Source organism: Leptinotarsa decemlineata, unplaced genomic scaffold, assembly GCF_025532065.1.
Source record: "Leptinotarsa decemlineata unplaced genomic scaffold, Ldec_3_MD MMD2_tig00078360_RagTag_RagTag, whole genome shotgun sequence".
NCBI classification, from domain to species: Eukaryota; Metazoa; Arthropoda; class Insecta; order Coleoptera; family Chrysomelidae; genus Leptinotarsa; species Leptinotarsa decemlineata.
Genome location: NW_027412727.1, coordinates 2,161,695 through 2,173,256, shown reverse-complemented (window position 1 = coordinate 2,173,256; position 11,562 = coordinate 2,161,695). Strand labels below are relative to the sequence as shown.

The following is an 11,562-nucleotide window of genomic DNA, read 5'->3' as shown; positions in this document are numbered from 1 at the left end:
AGCCTTTGGGATACCAGGCGACCTCCCAAAGTATCTAGCCTTACATCCATACAGGGGGCACCATGGATGTGGACAACCCTTTCCCCCATACTCGTGAGACTTGGATGGATACGACAAAAATTTAAATATCAGAGGAGGACTCTTTGAGCGACTCCTCGCAAAATCAGACTATCCTGGAGGTGCAAACTGACCAGGAAAGTCATAGTCAAACGGCGGGAAACACCAGCCCCGCCGAAAGCATAACTGCAGGATTGACGAAAGTCGAACTGCAGAAGAAAAGGACTTCCAAAGAAACTGGGACCTATAGCGAGGCTGCTAGGGGCTTGAGGGTGGCGGTCACCGACTTGCGACACCCTGAGGTCACCCTGAGTCAGGGTTAAGCAGACCTGATCCAGGAGGGACTTGTCCGCGAATTGGACAATACTCCCTCTGGTATCCTCGAAAACCTCCAATTCAAAAAAACTCCATTCGGCGCAGGGGTCCTATGGATAACCTCTGCGAATGAAGGAACAAAAGAATGGCTCAGAGGAAGCATTGGAAATTTGGGTAATTTTTGAGAGAGGGCGGACTTGACCGTGGTCGAGGCCAACGAACTCCCGAAAAGACCGAGAGTCCTAGCCTTCATTCCGGGCCAAAAAGACGAGGAGGCTGCAGTTAGGACACGCCTTAGTAAGCAGGATCCTGCCCTGGGAGTGGAAAACTGGATCCTCCTGAGCAGAAAAGTGAAAGAGGAAGGACAAATCCTGGCCTACTCCACGAATGAAAGTTTCTTCAGGGCCTTGGAGGGGAACATGTTTAAAGTCTACTATAAGCTGGGCATGGTCACCTTCAAGGTCCTGAAGGGTCTTAACAGCAATGTTGAGAGTAATACAAACAAACCTGCAACATAGTAAGGGGGCATCGGCTGTCCTTACCAAAGTGATGGGGGGTTTGATATTGCTCTCATACAAGAACCCTGGGTGTACAGAGGAAAAATAATGGGATTGGGGGCATCAGAGGGGAGTTAATTTATAACAGAACCTCAGAGACCACAAGAACATGCATAATTATCCGTAAAGGAATAAATATACTGCCGTTGAGTAATTTGTGTTCCAGAAACTTGACGGCAGTCAAAATAAAGATTGCTGGCGGAAGCACCAACACCAACGAAAGAGGTGAGCACTTACTACAGTTTATCGTGGCGAATAACTTGGACATTTTAAACATAGGCAATAAACCTACTTTCGTAAATGCGAGACGTAGTGAAGTGATAGACGTAACGATAGGAACTTCATTTGAACTATGTTCGGAAATGTGTCCGATGAGGAAAGTTGTTCAGACCATCGACACATAAACTTTGAAATCGGAGGGATTTAGACCTCGATCCTAACTTATGAAAATCCCCGGAAAACAAACTGGGGAGCCTATACGGTGGACCTGGAAATCTGTTTAGACCGCATGAATTTTGACATCAGAGATTCCATAGACCTAGAGTTGGCAGCAGATTGATTACAGGGAGCTATCATCTCTACGTACAACGAATATTGTCTCATAGTAAATCAGAGATCAAACAGGAATGTGCCCTGATGGAATGAAGATCTGGAGAGGATGAGACAAAAAACTAGAAAAGCCTTCAAATGTGCGAGGAAATCAGGTTAATGGGACCAATACAGAAGGTCCCTAACTGAGTACAACAAAGTCTTGAGAAAATCCAAGAGAGATACGTGGAGAAGGCAATTTGAGGAGGTTGAACAGACCCAAGCATGTGCCAGGCTCTACAAAATACTCTCGAAGGAACCTCAGGTCTCAATAAATAATCTGAAAACAAATACGGGGGAGTATACAAAAACCGGAGAAGAGACTATCAGAGAGCTTTTCCGGGTACACTTTCCCGGGTCAGAAATTACAAATCTAACACCGGGCGAATTCAGAACTGGAAACCCCGATAAAGGCATCCAGGGAGGACTGGCAAATGACAAAGAAGGTGATAGATGCGGAGAAAATCAAATAGGCTGTAAACTCATTTCAACCCTATAAGTTACCGGGACCTGATGGCATATACCCAGTAGTGCTTCAAAAGGGACCGGAAGTACTTTTCAAAAAATTGTGTATACTTCTCAGGGCAAGCTTAGCACTGGGACACATACCAAAACTTAGAGGACACCTGAATAAAATGGGGCTATACAACGGAGACTTCAGCTGCAGATTGTATAACGAAGGGATAGAAACTCTACACATCTTATGCGAATGTGAGGCACTGAATCACAGCAGGCAGGCAATATATGGACGTACAAAATTACGCCCAGAAGAATATGACGAACATCCAACACGGAACCTGTACAAACTAGTACAGGGAACGAGACTGATGGAATGTGTGTCATGAGAAGATGAGAGAATAAACGCAATAAGCCCAAGAGGCTGCAGTGTTTTCTGGAGACTTGGACTAAATGGACAAGTCAGACAGCTTACAAGATACAAAAAAACATATTTGCAAACGTATTTGATTGACTTCACTGAATGGCAATACTCTTCGTTCACGTGAGTGTTACATATTCTTGATAGAACTGGATTATAAGGAACCACCTAACGATTATCTATTGTAACACCCTTGATATTGACAGGGTATCCACCGTCATCCAGAGAACGTCTCCTGTACTGCGGATAATCATCATCACCGGTTTGAGTTTCCTTAATAAGAGCCTTATTGCTGCACGAATTATTTTTCATGCATGTAGAATTTCGGTTCGAACTTTCACAGGGGCCATGTATCATATAACTTTTAACAGTTCCGTTAAGCTCAGGATCACGATCGGGGTTAGGTATTTCAGCACAGATAATATTGTCAATTTGATCTGGAGTGACGCGATATTGAAGCCATGAAAGTATATGAATATGAATATGCCATTCCGTCGAATACATATAGCATCTCACTTCACTGAATATTTTTTAACTTTAATCGAAAAACACGCGAAATGATATCGTATCGATCATGAGATTTTCGTCCTGAAAGTAAGTGCTCATTTATGTCACTCCAGCGTGGGTTACATGTAAAATCAATAAAAAGGCCGGGACGACCGTAATGTCTAACATAGTTTATGGCGTCTTGCGTTTTTTCGTGCATGTATCTTGGTCCACCAGTAAAAGATGATGGAAGTACTACCATTCATCCCAGCTGATTTGCTTCAGTATCTTGCCGTCCAGTTGCATCTTTTGGATGAATATAATTATCTGCGCGCAATTTGGCTTGATTGTTTTTTATGTAGTTTAGTCTTTCAGTTTCAATTTTTGCGTATTCATTCACCAAATATTGACTGAAAAGAGCGCAATATTCAACCAAAAAGTTATTTTCTCCTTGTCTGATCATCATTCTCTATGAATAAAAACTTACAGCAGAGACGTTTTTTTTTCAAGGGCAACTTAGTTGTGGCATCGCATTGTGGTATGTTGATTGAATAGCCATCATCCCTCCAGCAAAACATCAACGAGTACTGCAGCGCGTCATAAGCTCGATGTATCTCACTGATATGCTGAAGTGAGTTACTTCGGCTTCTTCTTCGGTCAAAATGCTGATCGACCAATACAACAGCCACTATATTTACCGTTGATGCATTGAATCTGCCTCTGTGTCCTCTTTGTGGTTTTTTATCTGCATGTTTTACGACCTTGAATGACTCTGAAGGCGATATTTTATCAATGGCTGTTTTTGGACCTTTTATTTATGGGTTCACCTCATGTAAGATAAGCTGTAATTGTTAGATTAAATTTGGTCTCAAATCAGGAAATTTTGAACATCGAATATTAACTTCTCTATCATCTCCACCGACGAAATAAATTTGCAGAAACTGTGCATCCTGCCCAGGTTCCGGTAATATACTACCAATTGATTGATGTACTTGTTCTTGAACTTTGAAAGTTGGTGAAAAACCGCCTTCCTTTATTTGTTTTCCACCGAAGGAAGTCATTTGAAAACAGGCATTATATTTTCGGCGTTACACCACTGACACTTGTACGCTATAGAACCTGAGACTACACTGCTGTCAGTTCCATGATCAATATCTGGGTCATACGCCAAACCCGAAAGCAACTTGCTTCTCCATACACGCTGAATTGTATTTTCCCTATACCGTGACTGAATCACTCTATGCACATCGGTATTCCTGGCCTGATATAGTGCAGCAGATTGCCTATGTTTTTCAGAGTTTGCAGCCTAGTAGGTAGCGACAGATTGCCTGTGTTTTTCAGGGTGTGTAGCCTGGTAGGTGGCGACAGCTTGTCTCTGTACATCAGGGTTTTTTTTTCTTATATTCAGACACAGGTTTACGGTGGGATTCAGGTAGAGTCTGTCCATATTTTTTGTGCCTTTTTTATTTGCTTTTTTCGTGTGTAATTGGTAAACCTTACTCTAAGTTTGTTTTCCTTTTTTTTCTATCGATGTCACAGACTCAGATTGGGACAATGAACCTCTTATTAAATTTTCATCATAATTTATTGAAGATACAATGGGTTCACGCTCTGAAACAGGTACCTCCTGATAACCCTTATCAACTTCAAGTTGCGAAGGTGTATTAATTCCAAAATCATGTTTTGTGTTGCTATCAGAAGACAGGCATCAGAATGCCCGATAGGTACTGATAGGTTCAAACTAATACATTAACATCCTCCATCATCCCCTATTTTATCCCCGTGGGGGTAGAATTGATCAAAATCCTTTCTTAACGAATGCCTACGTCGTAACATCTACCTGCATGCCAAATTTCAGCCCGATCCGTCCAGTGGTTTGGGCTGTGCGTTGATATATCACTATGTCAGTCAGTCAGTCATATATATTGTTATGATATTTATTATTTATGAGAATCTTGACCAATGAGACTAGTTAATGAGTTTGTTCATTTAAAATATAGGTTAGATACGTTACCTCAGTTAGAAATGTCTTATCTTTTGTTCTCAGTAAAATGGTTACGCTTACAATGTAACAACTAAATCATTCCTTAGTTGGTTTCCATTGAAATTCAAATGTCACAATCCAGTATTGAAAAGATCAGTCACCAGAAATATATTTTCCCGAAAACCAAAAACAAATTAATAAAACCATTTAGATCAATATTAGAAAACAAAACAACATTACAATTTATTCAAATTATTCAAATCAATATTTTGAAAGAGTTTCAATTTGTGAAAGGAAAAACACTCAGTATATGAAAAAACCATGTAGCTAAAATATTGTCTAGCCTACTAAGTGAGAGAATTGAAGAGGAGCTCATGAATTTTGCCAAATGCAAATTTCAAAAATTAATTTTGTAAAATACAGAACATGAATTGTTATAAAACAACCAATATTGTGAATATTAGATATTAGAGTTTGTTTATGAGTACGAATGGTAAATAAACTAAGTGTAGTTTGAGTGAAGTGCCAAAATTTACAAATTAGAAGGTTTTGACAGCATCTAGAATTTTCCAAAAATTGGTTGCCAAGGAGATGGGGAGTTTGTTGAAAGGGGAAGCCAAAGGAGTCGATGATCAACGCTGGAACGAGAAGCACGTACAATTTTTGAAAGTTTGAAAATTGAATTAAAATTGAGAATTGATAAATCAAACTTATTAAAATACATATAGATTCAATTATAAACAAAAATATATAGTGGAAAGCAGACAATTGAACTTACCATAGTATCAATTGGAAAAATTGGAGTAGAAAGAAGAAACATCCAGATCAATTCACCGCACCAAAAAGAAAAAATTCAAGGTATTTAGAAATCATTTATAAAACTCAAACCGCCATCACTGAACCTGTTTGCTGATAGAAGGAATCCAGGAGACACATTTCAATTTCTCAGTGTTTGAAAACTCACTGAACATTCATTCACCATTTCAAAACACATTGAGAACGATAACCATTTGTAAAATTGATATTAATGATTAATTTATAAACATTCACTGAGCAGCCATTTTAGTAATCTGTCATAAGGCAGAGAACGTTGTAGCATTTTAGTTTCAACAAGGTTATACCACAGAACAGCAATTATTATAGAGTGGTACTTTGTGGTGTAATTCTGTTCATGATTCAAAATTTGAGATATTTTTCGCAGGTGTAGGTAGGTTAAGGTTAAGGTTGATTGTATTGGTGCCATAGTTTTGAAATTCAATATTATATTTATTATCCTTTTTTAAAATTTATTCGGCAAAATATTTTTGAAAACAGACAAGACCTTTCCAAGAACTCTACCTGTAGAGAGAGAGAGAGGGCGCTGCATGCTTATAGAGATCCGACTGAGCTAATCAAGGTAAGAAGTATCTGTAAGATAAGGTATCTACCTGAGGAGTAATATTAAATTTGATTGAGCAAGCGATAAAAATCATAACTCTGGGAATAAAATTCAAATAAAAAGGGGAATTAATACAAAAACAAATTATATATATATATATATATATATATATATATATATATATATATATATATATATATATATATATATATATATATATATATATATATATATATATAACAATATAACAATATATATGTTATATGCATATGGCTGACCTCTACCATTCATCTCCAAGGTGACCATCTCAAGAGCATAGCTGAATCAACATCCGGCACCTACGCAGTTCCAGAAAGATCCCAGGTGCCGTTTACTGTTCTTTGTTCACCCAGACGCTTACTTCATGATATTTTTTCATATAAAAAACGTCCTGCGTGGCGTAATAGTTTTAGTTGTATTCTAGTTGTCATACTGTTACTACTCAACTCTGGGGATACAGATCTGTTTCCCCTGTTCAATAAATATTAATTTTTAAAAAGTTATTTTTCTCAAGTGAGTTATAACAAAATTGGCGCAGTCGGTAGGATCCTTCAACACTATACGAAACAAGGAACAGCCTAACCGATAGTGGTGGATCCTAATCCTTCAAGGAAGAACCAACAACCCCAAGCCACAGGATCATAGCAGGACGGTCTCTTCAACGGTAGAAGAACAAGCGCACGCTAACTTCGCCGGAGCAACGCTAGTGAAGCCGGATTTCATCCTCCATGGACATCCTTTGGTAAGCAACAAACAAAGAATCATCTCGATTTTTAATATAATTGAATATTTCCATTCTTGTGTGTACTGTTCTATTTTCAAAAATGCCCAACACAAATGCTTCACCCAGTGCACCCCCACTTGAACCCTATAAATTGAGTGAAATTTTTTCAATTGTCCCAGAATATGACGGTGATCAAATTTTTCTTAATACGTTCATAAGTGCGTGTAATACCGCTTACCGCATGGCAATTCAAGACCAAAGAATTTTACTTATTTTACATATCAAAAACAAACTCAGAGGTAAAGCAGCAGAATTAATAAGTTCTTTCAACCCAGAAACTTGGGAAGAAATCAAAATATTGCTAAACCAATATTTTGGTGATTCTCGAGATTTAGCCTCTTTAATTCAAGACCTGCAGAGAATTTTCCAAATGCCAAATGAGTCTCCTCTTGTTTTTATTAACAGACTTCAAACTCATAATGCAAAAATGCATGCGACTATACAAAAACAACCGCTCACCGCAGAAGAAAAACAAGCCCAACAAAATCTTATCGAAACCATGACGCTAAACTCGCTATTAGCAGGTTTAGAGCCAACAATCGGACAAATAGTAAGAGCAGGAAATCCACCCTCAATGCTCGAAGCTGTCCAGAGAATTAAGAGAGAATTACAACTCTCTTACTTCCAACAACAGAAACTCAATAAAAATATGAATCTTAACCAACACAAAAAACCACAAAACCCTACACAACAAAAATTTTGTAATCTCTGTAAACGACAGGGACACCTCCAAACCGAGTGTAGAGTCAGACAGATTCCCCAACAAAATTTTCAAAAACCCATGCTCCAACAAAATCCATCGAGCCAACAACATTTTCAAAAAACAAATTTTCAAACGCAAGGTGTCAGACCTAATCAACCCGCATCAAATCAAAATCTAAATAGGCCATCGTTAATTAAACAAAACCCAAACCAACAAAAACCATCGGCTATACAACCCAATCCTTATTTTAATCGAACAAACACTCAAAGAGCACATTATCTCAATCAAGGCATAGATAGTTATCAAGAAAATTTTAATGAACTTTCTGAAAACCCCTACGAATACGAAGACTATGCAGCCAGTTTTCCAACATATCAAAATTTTCATGAAAACCCGAACGTTGACTCTGTTGATTACCCGCAAAATCAATTCAATCAGGATTTTCAATTTGGCTCAACAGCAGCAGCCCCTCCTCCTATCAACCCAACGTCAGAAATTCAGACCCAAATACAAACATTGAATTTGGATCCCAACCTGAATTTTCCAGAGCAGAAATTCGTATAGAAAAATCATTTATGCTTAATTCAAAAAATTTATATTATATCATGGATGCCACAAAAACATTCAAAATTCTAATAGATAGTGGAGCCGGAATTTCAGTATTTAAACCCAAAACTGTCGAAAAATATAGAAATAGCTCACCAGAAAATGTTATGATTCAAGGTATTACTAACGAAAGAATTCAAATAACCGAATCAGTACTAGTGCCCTTTTCAGACACTGACCCCCACAAAATCTACATACACAATCTTGACATAGACTTTGACGGACTTCTCGGGGCTGATTTTTTGGAACACTATCATTGTGTTGTTGATTTTCAAAACAAACAATTAATAACTGATTTCAAAACCATACCCCTTTTCAAAGTGATAGACTCGAATAATGTACCAGATTCTTCCCAAAATTGTCAAAATTCAGAAAAGAAACACCAAGTTACGTTGGACCCAGAAACATCAACCGCAGAACTTGACGATATTTTTGAATACGACCCTGACAATTATGCTTTTGAAAGTAAATTTGACTACTACCAATATTTAAAAGACTTAATTCCAAATACTATAGAAATCGAACCTCGGGCAGAAGGAATTTTTAAATTAAAATGTCATCTCTCAAATACTGATGCTATACTGGTAGCTCAGAATAAAGAAAATGTTCGTTTGCCAAACGCCTTAGTAAAAGTAAATGAAAATGGATAATTTTTCACTTCAATTATAAATTCAAACGCTATACCTAAAGTAGTAGAATTTTATAATCTGGATATTGAACCAATTCAAAATTTTACCTTGAACCCCATAAACGAAACAAAAATCGAAAAAAATTATGTAGATAGGGAATTTGAAATAAAAAAACAATTACGATTAGATCATTTGAACGAAGAAGAATCCGAAATAATTACGCAAACTTGCTTGGAATTTTCAGACATCTTTTATTTGGAAGGTGATCGACTCACATTCACAAATGAAATAAAACATTCAATCGACACGAAAGATGCAAAACCGGTCTTTACCAAATCATATCGCTACCCTCAAATTCATAAAGAGGAAGTGAAACGACAAATAAACAAAATGCTAGAAGATGGAATTATACGTCCTTCTATTTCTCCCTGGTCATCTCCAGTGTGGGTTGTACCAAAGAAAATAGATGCATCAGGAAAACAAAAATGGCGTGTAGTTGTCGACTATAGGAAGTTAAATGAGCTTACTGTAGATGACAAATACCCTCTTCCAATGATATCGGACCTTCTGGACCAACTTGGCAAATGTCAATACTTCACCACCTTGAACCTTGCTTCTGGTTTCCACCAGATCGAAATCGATGACAAGGACATTCCCAAAACAGCATTTTCGGTAGAAAATAGCCATTACGAATTTCTTAGGATGAGTTTTGGCCTCAAGAATGCTCCATCAACATTTCAAAGGGTGATGGATAACATTCTTCTCGGAATCCAGAATGAGCGATGTCTTGTCTATATGGACGACATCATCATTTATTTCCCTACCATTCATGAGCACATTTCCAGACTAAAAGAAGTATTTAAAAGACTCCGCCAAGCCAATCTCAAAATCCAACCAGATAAATGTGAATTTCTTAGAAAGGAAGTAGCATATCTTGGACACGTAATAACCAAAGACGGAGTAAAACCAAATCCCGACAAAGTCGATTGTATAATAAATTTCCCAGAACCTCAAAACCAGAAAAGTATAAAATCATTCCTCGGATTAGCCGGATATTATAGAAAATTTATCCCAAATTTTGCTAAAATATCAAAACCCCTCACGAAACTACTTCAAAAAGACACACCTTTCATTTTTAATGATGAATGTAGAAAATCATTCGAAGAATCAAAACAAGCACTTGTTTCAACCCCAATTCTAATATACCCAAATTTCGAAGACACATTTCTTTTGATTACAGACGCAAGCGCATACGCTATCGGAGCCGTATTATCCCAAGGCCCTATTGGCAAGGACCTACCTATTGCATACGCATCGCGAACTCTCTGTTCCGCAGAATCAAAGTATTCCACGATTGAACGAGAGCTATTGGCAATAGTATGGGCAGTCAAGCATTTTAGGCCCTACCTTTTCGGTAGAAAATTTAAACTAATTACGGACCATAGACCCCTAACTTGGCTATTTTCCATAAAAGATCCAGGAAGTAGACTCGCAAGATGGCGTTTAAAGCTTGAAGAATACGACTATGAAATTATATATAAACCCGGAAGAATAAATAAAAACGCTGACGCACTTTCAAGAATCAAAGTTGATTCCACAAAAGCCTGTCTCGTTTTTAATACAAAACTAATACCTTCAGGTACCTTCATTTTGCCAACAAATGAAGAACTAGATCTTGAAATAATCCAAGATCCGGTACAAGAACCAGAGGAATCCGAAGGAAACCCTGAAAACCCTGAAAACCCTGAAAATATTGAAAACCCTGAAAACTTCGAAAACCGTGAAGGCGATCAATCAGAATATACACCAGAACAGATAACCGAAGAGTTCACAACATTCGTAAATTTATACAAAACAACATCTCTGATTGATTATTCAAAAGTCGAGTATTCCAATTGCCAATTTCTCGATAAAGAAAATAAAAACATTATAATATTCCCTAGACAAAAGGAATTGAAAGACTTCCACTATAAAATCTTTGAGGATATTCTTGAAGAAGATTACGAATTCAGAAATCTCAAAATAAATATTGTATCAAGCAAAACAATAAAAAACAGAAAATATTATATAGTTCCTCTCACTTTTGATCCAGAATCGGTGATTGAACACTTGTTTCTCACCCTGTATAGAAGTCAAAATGATTTAGATCCCTCTAAAGTATATTGCATTGAAACTAATCCTGAACTTCCCATTTTAGAAATTCTATGTTTCATTTTTGCTCAAAAGGATATAAAATTCAAAATATGCAATAACATCATTACCACTCCGGATAAAGATCAAATCCCGATCATAATTGATCAAAATCATAACGGAAAAAGTAATTTACATTGACAAAAATCTGTCGAAAAAAATTTAAACAACCCATTAGTCATAACCGAAACGCCTAAAACAGCTTTCGAAAGAATAAACATCGACGTAGTTGAAATCCCAACGAAAAATTACGCATTGAGTATACGTGACGAACTGACAAAATTCACACAAGTGTATCCAATCCCAGACAAAACAGCAAAAAATATTTCAGATACCCTACTTTTATTTTTCCAGCACTATGGAACCCCA

The 11,562-nt window shown here is 37.4% G+C and overlaps 1 protein-coding gene across 1 annotated transcript in view; it reads right to left on the bottom strand.

Annotated features, from left to right (window-relative positions):
- Nucleotides 1–453: 453 nt before the first annotated feature.
- The window catches only part of LOC141487070 (uncharacterized), a 30,508-nt gene continuing 19,399 nt past the window's right edge, over nucleotides 454–11,562 (bottom strand). Inside the window, exon 3 of the mRNA XM_074185873.1 lies at nucleotides 454–495. Coding sequence (XP_074041974.1) covers nucleotides 454–495 — 42 coding nt within the window. The remainder of the gene's footprint in view (nucleotides 496–11,562) is intronic.